Source organism: Haemaphysalis longicornis, unplaced genomic scaffold (assembly GCF_048455015.1).
Source record: "Haemaphysalis longicornis isolate Haplotype H1 unplaced genomic scaffold, Haemaphysalis longicornis Haplotype H1 scaffold_1, whole genome shotgun sequence".
NCBI classification, from domain to species: domain Eukaryota; kingdom Metazoa; phylum Arthropoda; class Arachnida; order Ixodida; family Ixodidae; genus Haemaphysalis; species Haemaphysalis longicornis.
Window position 1 is genome coordinate 396,758,878 of NW_027526203.1, and position 20,000 is coordinate 396,778,877.

The following is a 20,000-nucleotide window of genomic DNA, read 5'->3' on the forward strand; positions in this document are numbered from 1 at the left end:
TGTCCTTCGCGCCCGAACTTGAAAACATTTCATTCATATCGCAGACAAGTTGAGTGCGACAATCAGGCGGTTTATTTAGTAGTTCCAAGGCTGGCCGGGAATCGGAAAGAATTACCCACCGCCGAGCAGGACTTCCGCTTATGTAAAGAAGTGCTGCTCTGACAGCTGCTAGCTCAGTGGCCGTGGAGGATGTTCTGTACCTTAAACACAGAAATTTTGGTCTGTCTGTATGTCTGTGTGTCCGTCTGTCTGTCTGTGACTCGATTCAGCCACCCGGCCAAAGTAAAACAATGCCTGCGCAAGTCTTATATAGTCACAGCTAAATGTACCCGTCTAAGTCCGGTGTAATGTTCATACTTGTCAACATTGTTGAAGAAGAACAAGACATTACGCAAATATAAGACAAGAAATTAATACAGAAGTGATATTTGCAGTGTTCTTTTATAAACAATCATACATGCTTGATTTTTGAGAAATTAAATACTTCATCAACTGCAGAAAAAAAATTCACTCCGCAGTCGCCAGCTGTCGCCCGCGCCACTATAGCTTCTGGCGCCATTTTACGAAAACCACCCGCCGCGGTGGCTCAGTGGCTAAGGCGTTGCGCTGCTGAGCACAAGGTCGCGGGTTCGATTCCCGACCGCGGCGGCCGCTTTTCTGATGGAGGCGAAAAGCAAAAACGCCCGTGTGTACGAGATTTCGGCGCACGATAAAGATCCCCAGGTGGTCAAAATTAATCCGGAGCCCTCCACTACGGCGCGCCTCATCGCCTGCGTTGCGTCGGCGCGTTAAACCCCACAATCAATCAATCATTTTACGAAATCAACCGGCAACAGTTACGAAAGTTTCCACCAGATAGGTTCCACGTTCTGCTTGCAACGCAAGTGGAGTAGGGAAACGCGGTTCTATAAACGTTGAAGTAGGGCGCCTCGATTCACGCGCGTCTTCGCCGTACGGCAGCGTTGGCATCGGGACACCCGGTTTGGAGCAGTGGAACGCGGAAAATTTAAAATGATTTAAGCAAACCTTTGGCGTCCTTACCTTGGGAGGAGCGCGACGCAAGAGGAACAACATGAGAGGTGAGCGGGGAAAGCGAAGGGAGGCATTTACTTGACAAAAGTCGATAAAGACTATCGTCTTTTGACGACATTTGCAACGAAAGGAGCAGATACGCGGCCAATTTTTTTTTATAGGGAGAGTGTTTCACCTTGTCGTGACTAGACTAGAATGTGCTTCTTTGATCGCCAGTGTTCTCGATCTAAATCGTTGGTTCCGGAAAGAATACGCAGAGGGATAAATGCTCGCAGGGCAAACGCCGTGGCATTCGATTCGCTGACAATCGTCCGTGCACGTCACTTCGTTATAACTGCTTATACGCTGCTGGAGTTTATCGCGTTGCACAAGTTCGCTCCAATAAACGCCAATTTCTACAAGAACCTCGATTCCTCCTTCACTGCGTGACAGTAGTAATACAGAAGGTAGTGTATGTGAAAGCATGCCTCTTCCTGTTTGGGATCACTCGCGACTTCCTTTGTGATCAAATGGGAGGGAAGGCAGGTCACAATGGGACTCCATTCTCTAGCAACGAAGTTGAAAACGCGTAAATAGTAAACGAGAGTCATGTCTGGTTGCAGCGACTGTCTTTCGACTCTCTTTTTTTCTTTGAATGTGGTGGACAACTTGCAAATTTTGTATTTAGAGCGAAAGCTCTACTACGCCACAATTTTCAAGGTCATGCATTGCGTCGCAATAATCTTCAGCCACCGGCGGCGCAAGCTGCGCCTTTCTTAGCGCTTCGCTTATTCCAAGCTTCACCGCTGCAGTGCATGGGCGTATACGCTAAGGTTGAAACGGCTGCTTCACCTTCGCATTAACGCCCAGCGGCGGCTGGGCCGTCTGTGCGTGCGGTTCAGCGCAAGCGATCACGTGACTAGGGCGAGGGCTTAATGACTGATGTATGAAAACACTGCACGGATTTAGAGACCACACCAACCGCTGCTTGGCCTGCTGCTTTGCCAGCTCTTGGTTCCTCAGTCTCGCCATAGATGGCGTGCGGCTGAGCTGTCTGTGCTTGTTCTTCAGCGCGAGGAAAAAGATGAATCCAATCATCCAGTAGATGTAACTGGACTGCAGGCTGCGATTTCTCAGGCAAACGCCCACTTTGACGGTGCATAGTCTTTGGTTTGGCTCGTGATAACTATGTTTAGAAGTGTTAAAGCTACGCCGTTTTAAGTGCGAATGCACTTTATAAGCGACCCCAAACCATCCACCGCCGGCGGCGGCGGCGGCGTCCGCAGTGCTCCTCTATATTTAAAAAAGAAACAGCATCCGGCGCCAGGTTTCGATCCGAGGACTTTGCGGGCCGCAGCCCGACGCTCTACCGAATAAGCCACGGACGCGACGCTGATATCAGTGTCAGTAACGCGCCTTATATCTTTAACGCATTCAAACTACGTCGTCAGCGGCGTGCGATGGCGACTCAGCGGCGTTATATCGGCTTGATAACTGCGTGGTGTACACGTGATACTACAAACCCGATGGAAGAGATGGAAGAGAAGGCGGCGAGTCGGTGGGCTGCGGGGGCCGAGCGCAAGCGCCGCAAGCGGGCCGACAACCGTGCATTCGCACTTTCACATTCTCCCCCTCTGGGAAATGCGGGGAAATTTTTTTACGGTCGCTTTTCATCGAGTCAAGTGGCGTGCACAACGCTTCAGGCATGGCGCTACATCGAGAAAGGATGCTTAGCATCATGACGTGATATGGATTCCCATTTCTACGTACAGTGGGAACTCGTTTGATTCCAACTTAGAAGAACCCTGCGAATTTTGCTTTCCATTCAGGGGGAGGTGTTGGCAAGCTCAAGAATGATATCTCCCGAGCCCTGCTGTAAACATCTTTCACTTTTAATATCACAGGCATGATAAGGCGGCCTATGAGCTAGAAAGTGTATCAACGTCGCCATTTTCAAGCATTCGGGGGAAGCGTAACTTCCGCGGTGCCTGCACCTAACGGGCCCGGTGAGTGAAAGGCGACGTGTTGGCACAGAGAATCCTAGTATTTCGTGGTCCACGATTACTCCCACCCAGGGTACATCCCTAAGATCTGACAGATAGTAACCATTAATGGTTCCCTTTTGCAACTCCTCAACAGGATTTATAAGGCATATGACATGAATGAATATTTGGCCCATTGCCTTTACTTTCAAAAAAGTTTGCACATCAATATCCCCGTAATGTTTGCTCTCCATCCCCATACACGTGCCGTAATTGATTTATATATTCAAATCTACGCAACTTGTCATCGCGTTTTTTTTTTCTTATTTTCTTAACAATGACACCATTGGAGTTTCTTAATAAGCACCTGGCGATTCTTCCAACCGTGTTTTTTCGTTGACGTCAGGGATCTAATACCCCATTCTTAACACGGCATATATTTTTTATATAATATTGGATATAGCTGCCAAGTTTGGTTTGCCTATCAAAATGCTTCAAAGGAAAACAGCTGTCCAGCCACTCTTGGACCTACATTCGAACCTTCTCGATACCTTTGGGAGACCTGTTCCGTTTAACTGGCCGCGCGTGAGTTGGACCGTCTAGTCTGCCATTGGGAGTTTTTTTGGATGCCGTTCATTGCTTCGCAGTGGTCCGTCGCGAATTATTTCGAGTCTATGCTGACCGTTGTGAACCCTTGAGAATGGCTACAAGCTCCCAGCAGGCTGGCAAGCGGGCACGCTGTGCGGGCACGCTTGGAACACAGATTTGAGAAATGCAACAAATTGGCGTTTTTATGCGGTCTTACCGATTTCGCTATTTTCGGAACAGACAACTGACTAATACTTTTGTCGCATTCGTGTAAACTTATAGAGTTAATATGTTAGTGAGTACTGTGGCGCTTGGTCGTGCACCTGTTGAATCAACATTCAATTGCCGGCTTTGTATCCTCACAGATTAAGTTCCCTGAGGCTCACAAGGTACTTAAACTATTCAAAAAGCACAGACGCAGGACCGCCACTTATTACAGACATGTGTCCGTCCTCTGCCTGTCGTTATTGTGTCTGTTCTCTGTCCCTCTAAGCTCTAGCCCTCATAAATACAGCCGTGAAGGTGGCAGACTAACTCCCCCCCGTAATTACTGCACTTTGCGTTGAATGCATTCCAAGTAACCTTTTTTCGGGGGCAACATGTTAACTCAGGAGGCGAAATACAGGAGGCGCAAGAAATAAAGGAGGCGAAAGGAAAAAATGGCCCAGGTTTAATACTTCTAAACCTAGTTATCAGGAGCAAGAGCAAACAATATGCATGCAGTGTTTCGTGAAAATTTGCATTATGCTTGAGATTTCACCACCTGCCGTCTATCTCTGACTACTGGATGAGAGAGAGAAATAAACGTTTAATAAAAACGAGCAAATTTGGTGCTAGATGGAAGGGGCACCAGCCCGGTGGGGGGCAACCTTAGTCCGGGATGCCCTGGTCCTGGCTGGCTGCCCGGGCTCTAGCGACGACTTCTTGTTGCGCCGCAAGGTCCGAGCTGGTCAGCCGGTCCGCCCACTGCTCGTAAGTAGGGTTTGGGATTGGAGATAAAGACGGGGATTGCTGGCATTCCCATACCAGGTGGTATAGGGTGCCAGGGGATGGGCAGTAGGCACAGGTCGCCTAGTATTGGGTAGGGTACATTTTGTGAAGGAGTGTACGGTGGGGGTAAGAGTTAGTTTGTAGCCTTCGGAGGGTAGTGGCTTCGAGACGACTAAGGAGAGGGTTCATGATTGGCGAGATGATTGGATTCATCCTTTCGCTTGCGCTGAAGGGGACGCACAGGCAGCCGAGCCGTCGCGCCATCGAGGCTGAGCGACCGCACGCCGGCGAAGCAGCGCTTTCATGTGCGTGCATCGTGTGTTTCTCTGGTATTCGTTCCTGTAAACTCAGTCAGCACAGTGTTTTCTCATAACAGTCGGTAAACCCTCGTAAGGGTGCGAGGTTGCTTTGCGCTCACCCGCATGCGCAGACGGCTGAGCTGCCGGTGAGCGAAAGGCGTGGCGTCGCAGCTGCGAATCTCGGAGCGATCGAAGCGATGGGAAAGGCGCAGCTTTCGTGCCGGCAGCTGAAGTTCATTACGAGGTGATGAATGACCTTGGAAGATGTAGCACAGTAGAGCTTTCGCTCTAAAACTACGAACAACTCAGATCGCCTTTCTAGTGCGTAAAGAACGTGCAATGTATTCAGGTTTCCGTTGCAAGCTTCCAAGACAGCACCCAGAAGAACAGCAACGGATTGTCACCTCGGCAAAAAAGAAAAATTGCGCCCACCTCTCCGCGAGGGGAACCCTGTGTAGATGCGACGCATCGTGGGGTTCACTTGGTGTTTCCGTTGGACTGATTCTGAAATCGCGTGAAACGTGTCGGGAACGCGTATGATTATTATGTTTTATGATTATTATTATGTTTTATTGGCCAATCTTGGTCAATCTTTCTAAGTGGTATGCTTGGGGCTTCGCTGTCGCAACGACCTTTACTCCATCATTGTTGCTGTAAGTGGGAGCTTCTTTTCTTTTATTGCAAGTGTTAATCATTGCCCCATCATACGTTGTATCAGTAGCTTCTTGACGTAGTTTGAATGAGTCAATGATATAAGGCGCGTTCGTAGCATTTGATTCTGTCTCGGTTTTGTGGCGCAGTGGGAAGAGCACCATGTACCTCGCGTTCCGCCCACAGGGTCGTGGGATCGAAACCGGGCGCCGCTAACTATTATTTTTTTTAATATAGTGTAGGGGGAGGGGTGTGGACGGACAACAACGCCGTATGGAGGGACAAGGCAAGTGAATAAGATGCAGTCGCATCTAAAACAAAAGCCCGCTTCGCAATCGAGCACTGGCGCCTTTTGCACGACACCGAGACGGCGTCCACGTGCTTGCCACTATTCACAGAGCTGCGTGCAAAATAAAGCATCGCGCACGGCACGGTTAACGCTTGCCGAAACATGCACGTCGCGTATCGGTCGATCTAGAGTCATCCCTTGAATCTCTGCACGGCCTCGAGATGTTGAAGGATCCCAAGAGGTCCGTGCCATGCGAGCGCGGTGGCGCTAAAAGAGCCCGAGATCATCGCTCACTGCCAGGGAAAGCGAAAGCGCCGAGCTAGACGCCGGGTCACAGAGCCATCGACTCCTCATTCAACTGCCATCGCTGAGGAGGCTGGCTGCGCTTGCCACGATCGGAGTCAGCGTGTCGGCGCCGCGCGGGTGGCCGTAATTGCCGCGCGTCCCGGCAGCGGTGGCAGGGCACAGCGTCCATAGCGCTGCGGAGGGGGAGCCGACCTCTCGTTACGGGGTTCCGCTTTTGAGCGCTGGTCTCGTGGGAACTCAACTGGAAGTCGACAACGCTCGATTGTGCCCTCCAAGTGTCGCGCCAATGGACCCTGTCGCGGCGTGCACGGGGGAACGCGTAACGACATGCCGCGCGCGACTCTTGTCCCCCCCCTCGGCCGAAACTGATCGGCCGGGGAGTGCTGCGGGTTCGCAGCGATTCCTTTCTTCCTCCTTGGGAAGCTCTGCTGCCCCACTTGTACACTGCTCGCTCTTCCCCTTTTTCCCTGGCTAGCGCGTGAGTTATCGTTCCGCGTGCGGAGTGAATTTATTTGCCGCGTAGATAATACGGTCCTGGCAGCCGCCGCGTGCACATCATCGCCGACAACGTGTCGCGTGTTGGCTAAACGAGCGCCCTTGTGGGACGTGCGGGATCGCCGAGAGGTCCCTGCGCACCGTAAGCTCCCGGCGTTTAAGGGATGCGAGGCGACTATGGGCCGCACGTGACCTGCGGTATGTGCGCGTCTGGCATCTTTACAAGACGAGGATCGTTTGTAAACATAGGCTGGACACCAGCGCCATACTTGTGCGTCAGAGCATGGAGCTTTGTGCGGCGAATGGCAGTAAACCGTCCCGTAAAGAACACATGCTGGCCGGGCACTGGTTCCGTTCACCGAAATCCACGTGGAGCGGCATGTTGGTTTCACTGTTGGCTAAAACGAATTTCAATACAAATGTAGTGTGCAAGTCTTCTTAGGCATCAGAATGTGTCAGTGTATGCGATACGTATGTATTGCTTGAGATGCGCTCAACAGTGTCCGTTTAAATAGCAGTCACTGCAGTATATAAAACGACTAGGGTTGAGAATCCTGGGGAACTGTTCAACTCACCCGAGCTCCGTTCTTATTGCTTTAAGTCATAAAATTGTGAACAGAAATGTGGCTTGGAAAATAAGGCGTACAAGTCCTCACAAATTGTCAGTAGAGCTTATAATGGGTTAGGCGGCATTTTGTAAATATTCAGTCTCTGCTCCGGCTGTTCTACGGTTTGATATTTATTTTATTCGGAAGATAGTGCTAACCTTCATTGAACGTTTTAAGTAAGGCTGCGTTTTAAAATGAATGCACTACATGGTGACCCTGAGAAACCGAATAGTAGGCAAAGATATTTACAGAAAAGCGACGGGAAAAGGTGTCAGGACGACATAAGCATTGTTCACATCGCCAAAAACGCCATCAACATACTGGTAGGTTACATAAAATACATGAAACTACATATTGGGCACTCGTGCATGGCGGGTGGCAGAAAAGAATGACGCCACCCCTCTCTCGGCTATAGATATATGAAGCGCGACGTAGTCGAAAGCAACGGATTAATCTAGACCACTCGGGGGTCTTTAACGTGCGTCATATTGTACGTACAGACAGATTCTTATTGATGAGAGCCATACGTTACACTCAGAGATAGAATAATTGCCTGTTCTTCTATGGAACAGACTGGTCTATCAATTATTAAACGCAGAAAGCCGATCAACCAATTACAAATGTTTTTTTTCTTTAATTAGCCATAATCATTCACTCCCACAGGAGATGTATTTTAGGGAAATAATGCAGGGAAGGAAGGAACGAAGAAAACAAAGCAACAAGCATGAAGCAGTGACTGGGGACAAAAAAAATAGCAGTGGCTTAGCTCGGCTATGCCAGGATATACGTAGCATGAGCTAAGCTTCAGCTGGTTATTCTTTGGTTTCCTTGTTGTCTAGGATGACCTTATTATCATGCTTACTGCTGCTAAAACAATTTACAATCCAATCCAATCAAATCAAATCCAATTTAATCAAATTTAATCTAATCCAATCCAGTCGCGACGGCTCCGGCGCGCCAGCTGTGCGCCGTGAGACGTCACTGCTCCTCGCGCATGCGCAGCACGGCTCTCCAGGAGCCACACGAAACTGCTCAACCCCAGCCAGGGTAGCTCACGCTACAATAAAAATAACTGCATCGATGCACCGGCAAGCAAGTACACTGCCATGGCGCGCGGAGCCCTCTTTGCCGCACCGCAGAGCGTTGCTGCACGGGGTGCAAGCATCTTCGCCGAGCTGGTCAGGAAACTGGCATTTGGAAGGTTCTGTCTGGCCAGGGCATATGAAATCTGCGGTTTTCTTTGAGCCAGAGTACTCCCATAAATTGCACTGGGTCTGCTGAACTCTGACTTGAGCAAAATACCGTATGTCTGACACCACCTGTAGTATCTCGCTAGTCGCAGACCCATTTTATAACCTCGTAAGCGAACGTTTTCTGGCGTATTTGATCTGTCCACTTGCCTCGCGAGAGGCCAGTCCGTAGGATTGCTTCTGTCTGGGTAATCTGCCTCGCCACTACGGACCCAAATGCTTAATAACTGGCATTAAGAGAGCGAATTAAGCGAATGAAGTTGTGTGGCTTCGAATGCGGGATCCGTATTGAGACTACCGAATGCTAGCCTAGCATTTCAGGTTAAATGTTCAGTCGAACTGTAGGCCTCCCGTGCGCTTCCCTTGAGAGTCCTCACTTAAGCTTGTATACCACGAGCTAGGCACGCAGGCGATGACCAGGGTCGTGCGCCCGCTTGTTCGCAGGCGGCGGCACAGCGGGAGGCGCCAACGGTGATGGCGTTGGAAGCCGGACGGCGGCGAAGGCCTACGCGTCCACACTCGACACGCACCCCTTGCGGCTGACCAAGGACGGTAAGTGCACGTGCCTTCGCGATCTCCTACCCCGTACAACACTTGTATAGGGGTAGGTCGACGCTATCAATTTCTATTTTAAAATAATGCTCGTCTGAATAGGCAATAATAAAATAGAAAACATCGCAACTTCCTTTGGGAATATCCACAGGACACCACCGTCGCGTGGGTTTGTTTATTGTCAGCGCTGTTTTTAATGAGTAAGCATTCTAGGGATATGTCCTTGGAAAAATCGTACGTCCGTCCGCAACGTATACCGCAGTACGTTTGTATCAATAACACTACCCATGGCATTCATATTCATGATTGCTTTCTTGCGCACACATCGATGTTTCCTCCGGAACGAATTTGTGTTTAGAAGTAAAACCGACTTTAAATTGGCTTGGTGTATAGCAGTCAGGCTCATCCAACAAGTGACATGGACTTTGTAAACGTGGCTTTCCCAGACTGATTTTGCGTAATGCATTGAAGCCAACTCATTAAGAAAGATGTGCTGTTTTGGTTATAAACGACGTCGAAGAGATGCTAAATAAAGCAGTGAAAAACACAGGATAAAAAGGCTCACGTAAAGTAGCACAACTTAAATGAGCGGCGTAGGAAGGCCTAGTAGCTTTTCGTAAGTGCGAAGGACGAGGCCGGCATTCTTACGCACAATCGGAGAATTCCTCGCGTTTCTTCAAGATTTTTTGCAGCTCGCGACGAAACACCCTGTTTTCTCGCAGTTGAAACACGCCGGCTGTTTTCACTCCCCCTGCTGGGCTTTCTCTCCCGCGTTTTTCATGTGTTCCCGTCAATGTGTCCAGCCACATGTGCACCTGTGGTCCTTCTTTAATCGACCCGCCGATTCTCAAAAATAGTCTTCGAGAAATCCGCCAGTTGTTGTAGAGCCATGGAAAATGGACGAAGAGACAGTGTACTCACCATCTCCAGTGTTTACACATCACCCAGCAGTGATATATGACATGATGTCTGAAATCTTTTGCGAAATCCTTCTGCTCACGCTAAAATCTGTAGTAGCCCATGTGTGGTCGTTCCTTGACACTTTAATGTTTAAACACTACTATAGCTTAGCAAACTGGATTTCACCTTTGTATTAATATTAAGCATCTTCTGAACTCGTGAAAACAGCAACAACAACAAGAAAAAACTCTACCGCAGCATGTGACATACGTGGGTGCTCCCGATAGCGAAGCCGATGCCTAGCTGATAATGCCATGCCGGCTGGCTGTTCTCTACCAGTAAATCCTTGGATGCGATGTCTGCTCGGCGTGCGTTGCTACATACGCTGCCGCCTCACCTTGTGGGTAACATCGCACGCTTGCGCATTTGGGAAATAACTATAAAAAAAGAGAATAGGCATCGTCGTCTGAAATGTCTAAGAAGGGAACTTGTAGCGCCAGACCCGTGACCACACGCACAACGCATATCCACGTTGGAGACGGTCGAAGAGGGCTTGTCCAAGACCAGCAAGGACATCTGCTCTTAGACCCATGCCCACGCATGCGCTCACGGCACGTGCCCATGCTCACATGCTTTGCGGCTGCAAAACATTTCACTAACAGGTCGAAAAGCGGCCTAAAAACGCCCCACCATGGTGCAAGAAAATGGCTAATTTAGTTCAAGAAAATGAGCTTTCGCATGGCATTTCACGGTTGGTGCAGCCAAACACTGGGTAATTTTTTTAGCATTCTGACCATCCAAAACCCAATGGTCATTGTGTTGATTGTGTGCTATAGAATAACTTTACAGCGGAGCTGTTCATAGGATCGATTCAAAGGATATTCGCAATTGTCATCCTGAGTCAAAAAATAACGGTCATTGTCGTCGCTATTGTTGTCTTTATCGCTGGGTGAAGAGTTGGCCGAGAAGCTAAGCCATCATTGTCATTTCCGTCGTCGTCGTCGTCGTTGAAGCAACAGGTTGAGCGTAAAGCTAATGTAGTCGTTCGTAATTGTCGCCACTACCTTTACAGACGCCTGGAAGTTAGCTTCATTCATTGCATGCTGATCAGAAGCGCGAAAACGCTTCAATAAACTTGCTTGAGGCAAGAAAAAAGCACTTTGCGGCAAAGCCAACTTTGCGGTGCAAGCTGACTTCACTGCAAACCAAACAATGTCCACGCGTGCAAATTAAACCTGCACGTCGCTATCCGTGTATCCGTAACGCACATGGCCCTGTCCGCCACGTGATAACGTGTGACCACACATGACCACAGGAAGACACCTGTGGTCATGTGTGGTCCCGGGATGCCATGCTGGAAATGAGAATAACATCTTGTCATGACGTCACTCCCGCGCCATGTGGCGTCAAAACCCATGACAAGAACTAAGTTCAGCCCCATGAATTCGCGGTGCGTGGGGAACCCGCGTGTCGTACGACCGAAGGGAGACTGAAGGGAGACTGAAGGGAGAAGCGAAGTCTCTTAAAAGTCATGCTGTCGAGGCTGATCAAAAACCGCACGCAGCTTGGCTTGTCAATGGTATGAGCAGCCAAGAAATTTCTTGCATTCGTGCCTTCAGCAATCGCGTCTTTATAAATTTACAAATGATCTTTTACCGTTTAATTACTCGATAAAAAAATTCGGAGCTGCGAAACTACATTTTAAGCAAGGCTGGCACAAAGTGAAAGACTAGTTTCTCCTCTCCCTGCCGATAAAATAACTAGTAATACTAGCAACCTAAACGATTTTGGGTACCCCCGACGCATAGATGTCTCTGTTCCCTTTTACAACTCATTTACAGGCCGCCCGCTAGCGACACCATGTCACCCCCGCAGTGAGGAGAACGTTCTTCGTGCAAATAGCTCGGTCCGTGCTATCAGCGGTGGCTCGTTAAGAGAAAAAAAAGCAAATCCCGATATCATACTCAAGTTTAAAGTAGAGCGCACAAACACAAAAATAACTATTAAAAGGCGGCGCCCAGAAGCGAGTGTTCACCCTGAAAAGAGCATCAGTGCAAAGTGCGCCGAACCGTGTATGTCACGCGGAGACACCGCCCAGGAGAAGGCCCCACGCGAGAGCGCCAGCGAAAAAGCTCATCCGAAAACACAAAACGGCGGCAACAGCGCAAAAAAAGAGAGAAAACGAAACGGCCAGGGATGGCCAATGGCTCCATTCGTCATGCGAAGCGTACTGTTCGTAATTAGGCGCACGCGATGCCGCTTCTCCCTGACTCTGCTGCCAGAAGGGAGCGAACGTCCAGGTCACGTGCCCGATCGCGCTTCCTGATCCGGCCGCGTGGCACCGATCACGCGTAGCGCCATCCCACGGCAACGGCTGCAACCGTGACACGCGCCTCGCTCCATCGCTGTCCGCGCGGTGTCGAAGTTAGCAGCGATTGTGGCTCATGGGCAGGGGCAGAATCTGCGCTCCACCCTTCACTCTGGTCTCTTTTTTTTTAATTTTTTTTTTAGCCTCATCCAATATTTAATGCTTGGCTGTTCTCAGCGCGCTGTCCTCTCATTAGGCGCTGCTCGCGTTCAGCCCGGCGGCATGCTGAGCGACAAAGCGATGATTCAGGATGTAGACAATGCTCATCCCAGGACGGCTCTCTTTTTATGCATTAAACGCCCGTTGCGTGTTTAACAAGGTCACGTGACCAACCAGACCAAAATGTGGGAGGAAGCATCGGGTGGAGTAGGCTAATCCCTATGCTACCCCGAACGGTGCACGGTGTTGCGGGAAGGACTTTCAATTATTCGCGGGAACTCGGGAGTGATGTACTGACCCAAGTAAACGCGTCTCCCCCCGGCTTTGATGGTGGATACTTTGGTTTAGAAGAAATGGCTTTCTCTACATCACGTTGTCCGTACTGAATATTCGATGAATATATTAAAAATGGTTCCAAATACCCAATACTGGGCTTTTAGTAAAGACGGCTTTCCCAAGCCAATTGGCATCGAAGCACTGGAGTACGCAGGGGGGAGGGGAGAGAGGGTGCCGCAGCGCCCCCCTACCCCGAAATTTTCGGACGGGGGTGATTGCCAAGGCTGGATCTACCACGAGCCATTATTTTGTTTTTTGGGTTTGTTGTTTTTGTTATTATTTATTAATTTTGTGTGTTATTAATATTGTTTGGTAATTTTTTTTTGTTATTATTTTCTCAATTTTTCAGTCCCCCCCCCTAACCCCTCCGTAGCAAAACCCTGCGTACGCCACTGTACCGAAGCATGTGATTTCTTCCTCAAGGGATATTTTATTTCTCCTGGTCAGAAAGCATGGGGAACTCAAACCGCATCTCTTGATACTAACGCTTCATCCAGCTCTCTTTAAAAACAGTCTAGAAATAAATTCACCGTTGACAACCTGGCCCCAAAGAAGCTAAATTTGTAAAAAGAGGAAGTAGCTTATGATTATGAATGAAAACATTACCCCGCACTCGCAGCACCAGCGCCAACTTCCTAAACACAATTTCGGACTCCATCCTGGTTCAGCCAACAACTTCGGCATTTTGCCTTTTTTTTTCCACGAGTGTGCAATCTAAAAGTTCGTTACTGGGGCTCCGTAAAAAAAAAATTTAAGGCGATTGCGGTTGACGCGCATTTTGCCAAGTACAGCGTGAGCAAAACGCCTCTATCTGTATTTCGCCGAGCGGCGTTGATCCGGCCAACCCCAATAAGAATGTTCAGCGGTATATGTAGAGCACAGAAATGCACTGGAGCTTCTGCGGCATCAACTGAAATTGGCCGCGTAAAAGTGTTCTGCCACGTGTCTTCGGAAACGGAAATGGCGGTGGACGCAACCTACTGCGTGGACGTCAACAATAGCGACCAGGCTCAACAAATACTTGGGAAACCGGCTGATGGAGTTCAAGTTTCATAAGTACCTCACTTGGACGAGGCGCGATGTGTCAAGCTCGTTTTCAAGGGTGAATCCATATGGCCTCTCGTGTGTCAAGGTCGGCCACTTTCGGCGCGGGGTTCGCCAATTTTTACCAAAGCCGCGGCAGTGCCACAAACGCTCGAGAATTCGTCACGTCAGTTGAGTCTGCCGAAAAGAAACGGTCTGCGCGAAATGTGCGGCCCCTTATGAGAAAGGCGCACGCAGCAACCCATTCTCTCACGACGCCTCTTCGAAGGGTGGCTGCCCACGGGCCACACCTCACGCGGGAACTCTCACTCCTTAAGCAAACGGTGCGAGACCCCCCTCCACACATCCGCTGCTACGGGCGAAAAAGACGACAACGCAATAGGCGATTTCAACGACGCAGTACCTCACGGCCCAATGCATGTCTGTCACTGTTCGTGATCCGTCTGATAATGCGGCTGGCCCTGCCCCCCCGTTCTAACTGCCGCCGACATCGCTCCCCTGACAGCTACCAAGGAAGTCGTAAACAAAGCGTCCACGGAAGCGTGATCTGCGCTCCCGGAGATTAACGCATCGAGTGAGCCACTGTGCGCGGTTGTTCAGTCGGCTTACTCTCGTCCCCTGTTCAGGAGACAATCTATTAGGCGGGAAATCGTTGTGGTTTTGAAATATCTGACCAGCCTGGAGACACCGTCTGCTCTGAGTGCATAGTGGATACTAGATGCTTGAATCAAGTGCTGACAAACCTTACATTTTCGAAGGCCTGAGGCTTCTCTGAAAGACTGTATTAGAAATTTTCAATGCAGAGCATTTGTATAACTCACGATGTCACCCGTGCGTCGGCGTCCGCAGCAGCCAGCCTCCCCCTAAACTATAAAAAGAAAAAGAAATAACAGTTACCGGCGCCTGGTTTCGATCCCACGACCCTGCGGGTGGAACCGAAGGTACATGGTGCTCTACCCACTGCGCCACAAAACGACACAGAATCAAAGGCTACGAACGCGCCTTATATCCTTGACTCATTCAAACTACGTCGTCAGCGGCGTGCGTTGGCGACTCAGTGGCGTGCTAGCGGCGTGATACCTGCGTGGTGTACACGTGATAGCACCAACCCCCCAAACACTAAACGTTACCGCAATACAACCACCCCCTATAAAGCGGGTTGGCGCGGGCTCCACTCCAGTCAACTCCTGCGCTCTCTTCTCTTCCGTTCGTCGAGTTGACGTTACCTACTTACGTCTCTCTCTCTCTCTCTCTCTCTCTCTCTCTCTCTCTCTCTCTCTCTCTCTCTCTCTCTCTCTCTCTCTCAAACCCAACTACCACCACCAACAACTACCACCAACAACTACCACCAACAACTACCACCACCACCACCACCAACCCTACGCCACGTAAACGACCCCAATGCTCTGCATTTACTCGTGTCCCTCGCGCGGGGGCATGCGACGGAGAATTTTTTGCCTCCTTTTTTTCTTTTTTTTTGTCCATGCTTGCATTTGGTTCTTACTTTTCTTCTCATTCTTCTTTTCTTTTCTACAATTTCTTTTCTTTCAACCCTATTTTACATTCTTCATGTGTAGGGCAGCCAACCGGACAATTCCCTGGCTAATCTTACTGTTTTCTTGCAATGTTTTTTTTATTCTCTCTGTATATTTATACTGACTAAAATTACCTCCCGGTTGGCCGTTGTACCTTTTTTTTTAATATGGGATCATATTTACAATAAGGTAACACCCAACGCCAATAAAATAGCGCTGGCTGCCCCAGTCAGTCCTGCTGAACGAACCAATAATATACCATAAAGGGCAAATGCGACCTCAGATTCCCCGTATACTTTTCCCTTCTGATATGCTCCTGGCGAGGCATGAGAATAAGCTTTTTACGGTTCCGGCTGTTTCGTTCTTGTTTTTTTTTTCTTCCTCCAGGCTGTTTTAGCCTTGTTGGCCTCGTAAGCCTCGTCTCGTAAGTGGTTAGCCGTGTTAGCGAAATGAATGCAACATCGCAGTTCTTGTTCCAGTCGTTCGGTCTCGATTCTAGACGCCGAGGCTACAGGGCTCACCTCCTGTCGCCTCGCTCGTGCCATCGTTGTGCTATTCGTCCTTCATTACCACGTTGCCGTCTTCTAAATTCGGTGGCTCGTAGGCACTCGCGAAGTTGAGGCCTCTAGCCTCCGTGAAGATGCAGTTGCAAGGAATCAAACAAAAATAATTGACGCATTTTGTAGTGCACAGCGGTTCATTGTTGCCAAATCAACTTTGTGAATGCTTTGCCTACGCTTCTTGTAGTTTTTTTGCTTTCTGAAAACTATCAGCTACAGTCACTTTCTAGTGGTTAGAGTTCCATGAAATGCCCTTAGAACATAATTTTCTGTACGCACATAAATTTGCACGGAACATCTCTTTCAGTAAACGAAACTCCTGTTAAACGGAACTAATTTTTCCGGTCCCTTGAAGTTCCGTTTATCGAGAGTCTACTGTATACGCAAGATGATTGGGCCCGTGTGGTCTGGGGAAAGGAAACAGACGACTCTGCACTTTGCCTTGAAATGCTTTAGTATCCATCCAAATCCATGCTAGGGAAATATTCGCCTTCATAACGGCGGTTTAAAGGTATCACAGAGAGCGTAGGCTACAAACAAGGCTGCAAGGGGGACTAAAATAACGTTGGAATCACTGTCGTAGAGAAATCTAATATTTAATTCCGGACGACAGGGGGTGCATAGGCAACAATAGTGCCTCCGCACCGATGTGATTATATATATATATATATATATATATATATATATATATATATATATATATATATATATATATATATATATATATATATATATATATGTCACGGGACATGTACGTGGACAATACCCCACATCGCCCGTGAAGACGACGACGAAGAAAGTGCTGGTGGACCCTGCGTTGGCTCTTTAATGGCCGCCATGTATATACTGTACATAGATCCTTCTACCGTTTAATACACCGCTTCATCTTCAACCATGGTTCGAGTCATTTGCTCTGCTGCCACGTTACATTTGGTGGAGAGTGCGGGTTCGTCATCCCCGTCCTGTCCCCAGCTTCGCACCTCATCAGCATCGGCGGAATCATCGAGGGTGTGTGAACCGCGTCGGGCAGCCCCAGCCCCGCCGCTAGAAGCACTCGACGACATCCCCCCGCCCCGTGTCCCCAGCCCGTGACGAGCCGACCCAGACCCGCCAAGACCCGACGACATGTGACGAGACGACGATGACGTGCCCCCAGCCTTGTGGTCCGACGTGGTTCCAAGCCCTCACCGGTTCATCGTTGCTTTGCAGACGTTGCTGCTGCGTGACTTTGCTCACCAACCCTTCACTTACATCTGTGTTGGCAAGAGCTTCTTCCCTGTATACTCTCATCACATCGTTCATTTTCACTGAGCTCATCGTGCTACTGCGTACTCGACCGCGGCACTCGCCTTCGAGGAGGAGGTATGTTGCGCAAGCAAATACGAATAATACGACAGCGGTGTGTATTGTCACGCGCGGGCACCTGCGACGACGACGAAGGTGGGTGGGACACGCTGCCCGACATGTGTTTTCCCAAATTGCTCATCTGCTTCTTCACCATTATCACCGCGGTGCAGCTTCGACCGGGACGGTCGCCTTCGACCGGGGGGTAATGTCACGGGACATGTACGTGGACAATACCCCACATCGCCCGTGAAGACGACGACGAAGAAAGTGCTGGTGGACCCTGCGTTGGCTCTTTAATGGCCGCCATGTATATACTGTACATAGATCCTTCTACCGTTTAATACACCGCTTCATCTTCAACCATGGTTCGAGTCATTTGCTCTGCTGCCACGTTACAATATATATATATATATATATATATATAAAGGTATAAGTAAATTTTGTACACGTTATCTCGACAGGAAGAAAAGGAAAAATATCTATAAGTACTCTTCCTAAAAAAGGAAGGGAAAAAAGGCGCGCGGTAGCTGGTTCCCAAGCCCGGCGCCGAAGATCAATGAAACTTTCTGAGGTTGCCACTGATTGGAAGAAGCTGGTGGAGGAAGAGCAGACATGGAAATATGACGTAGGACCCCTACCACCTCGTGCGGACAAAATTTAATTTGAACTGGCAGCCAATAGTAGCGCCCAAAAAGCAGTTAAATACACCAGTTTTTTTTTTCTGAAGTGACGCACCTCATTACCCCGATACAAAGAGGACGACATTAACAATTAAGTAATCAGAAAGTCATGCCACCTTACAAATGAACTTGTAAACCGAACACCGCGACATCTGAATCCTGAATTATTAAAGTAAAAAAAATTGTGTAGTATTTGCAGGAACGAAAAATATACGAACGAAAAATAGAAAAGAAAGCTCACGGGACCCTATGCACAAAGATATTTAATCAGCGGAAGCTAATATTCCTTACCGTAACTGGGCCGCGCCTAAATGTTTATTGCGAAGCTCGCACGCCCGCTGCGACCCCTGCCGTGGGACTCGGAACGAACGCCGGGCGCTTCCGTGATGTGCGCAGCGTCTGCGTCGGCGGTGGCGGCATCGCATGCGCCGCGCGGCAGCTGTCAGGCGGCCGCGCAACTCTTCCCTGCGCTAAACGGGATCTCCAGCCCAGCGGCCGCACAGGTCCCGCGGGTAGCGTCGCCCAGTCACGCACGACACCAGACTCGACCGCAATAGCCAAGGCACACGCGACCTGGCCGATTCATTCCCAATCGCGATCTCACGGAAACGCGTGCCTTCCCTTTTGCACGCGGCCTCCGCGAGCGTCATGCGAGACCTATCACATGGCGGGCGAACAAAGCATCCACACAAACGAAAGAAAACATCAGTTAACACAGTACGAGTTTATGAAAGGGAGTACAGCCAGCGGGAGCGTTCTCGGTGTGAAGCTCGCCTCTTGGGTTACAAAATAATAAATAATATGATGGTGTTCAAAGCGCCCAAACTATACCTCAGCTACGAGACGCGCCGTAGTGGAGGGCTCCAGATTAACTTTGTCCACCTGGGAATCTTTAACGTGCGCCGAAATCTCGACACACGGGTGTTATTGCTTTTCGCCTCCATCAGAAAAGCAGCCACCCCGGCCGGCATTGAACCCGCATCCTCAGTAAACTCAGCAGGACAACGCCTCGGCCGCTGAGTCACTGCGGCGAGCCTAGTGGTCGGGTCATCACGCATAACTTTGATGTGCACAGCGCGGAGCTTGGCGGTGCATTTCTGAGCTGCTTCTCGCGCGCTCATGTTTGTTTGCATTACAACTTAGGGCATTGCGATGCCATTAAACGTGTAAGCGGTATACAAGCGATGTGCAGGTTAATTAGCGCAGATAAAAACCCTTTGAGCATACAGTTACTGTTTTGAGAGGTGCAGTTCTGTAAAAAGTAACTGGATCGAAAAAAAAAAAGATGAACGATAGAGTCGAGTCTGACTGCCGGTGGTTTATATTTTTTGTGTTTAGCTCTCTACAGCCCTCGAACTCAACTTTAACTGCACCACAAGGAAGTCGAGTGACAAATTCAAGTCGCTAACAAAGCAAGTTTTGCGAATGACATCAACGTGCAGATTTTTCGACTTCACAAGCACTGCTGTGACCGCAATGCAGAACGTCATGCTTGCATCGCGTGATACCACAAGGCAGACCGAACGGAAGCAACAAGTCAAAACATTTTCAAAGGGCAGACTGAACCTTCGAGTCAAATCACGTGCTCGACATTGTCATTCGCCAAAAATCTCAGTGTTCACCGCATATACTGGTCATTCGAGTGGATTGTGGAGAAGCTGAACTACAGCATTGTCTTAGGGTGTGCGATCGTCGCTACACCAACGGCAGCTGTAAGGACTATGCTAAATCGCGGTGATTTCGCGAAAGTACAACCAGGACAGCAGGAATCATAAAGCACCTCTGGCATCCAGCGCCAAAAGTACTTCGTTGTAGTCATACTGAAACAGATTAACTTGTATGTTCAGACATTACGGGCAGTGGGGTAAGACTTCAAACAGCTTCTTTTTGCACGGCTATCCTAACCTATCATAACCCGATGCCACCGGCTAAAGTGCAGCAAACGATCCGCTTCTCTCGCCAGGTTTCGACAAATCGAGGAACACATCTCGATGAGCAAGATACTACCCGCACACGCAGCGTGCCGTGTAGCGCGGAGAGCTGTGCCTCT

General features: G+C 49.3%; 1 protein-coding gene and 1 long non-coding RNA gene across 4 annotated transcripts in view; one reads left to right on the plus strand and one right to left on the minus strand.

Annotated features, from left to right (window-relative positions):
- LOC144155343 (uncharacterized) overlaps positions 1–14,692 on the minus strand; it is a 65,023-nt gene extending 50,331 nt beyond the window's left edge. The window contains exon 1 of the long non-coding RNA XR_013319557.1: positions 14,650–14,692. This is a non-coding gene — a long non-coding RNA (uncharacterized LOC144155343). The remainder of the gene's footprint in view (positions 1–14,649) is intronic.
- Positions 1–20,000, plus strand: part of LOC144155342 (uncharacterized) — a 217,029-nt gene that overhangs the window by 63,335 nt on the left and 133,694 nt on the right. For all 3 annotated transcript variants that reach the window (XM_077686707.1, XM_077686709.1, XM_077686708.1), the window contains exon 4: positions 8,914–9,021. In XM_077686707.1, coding sequence (XP_077542833.1) covers positions 8,914–9,021 — 108 coding nt within the window. The remainder of the gene's footprint in view (positions 1–8,913; positions 9,022–20,000) is intronic.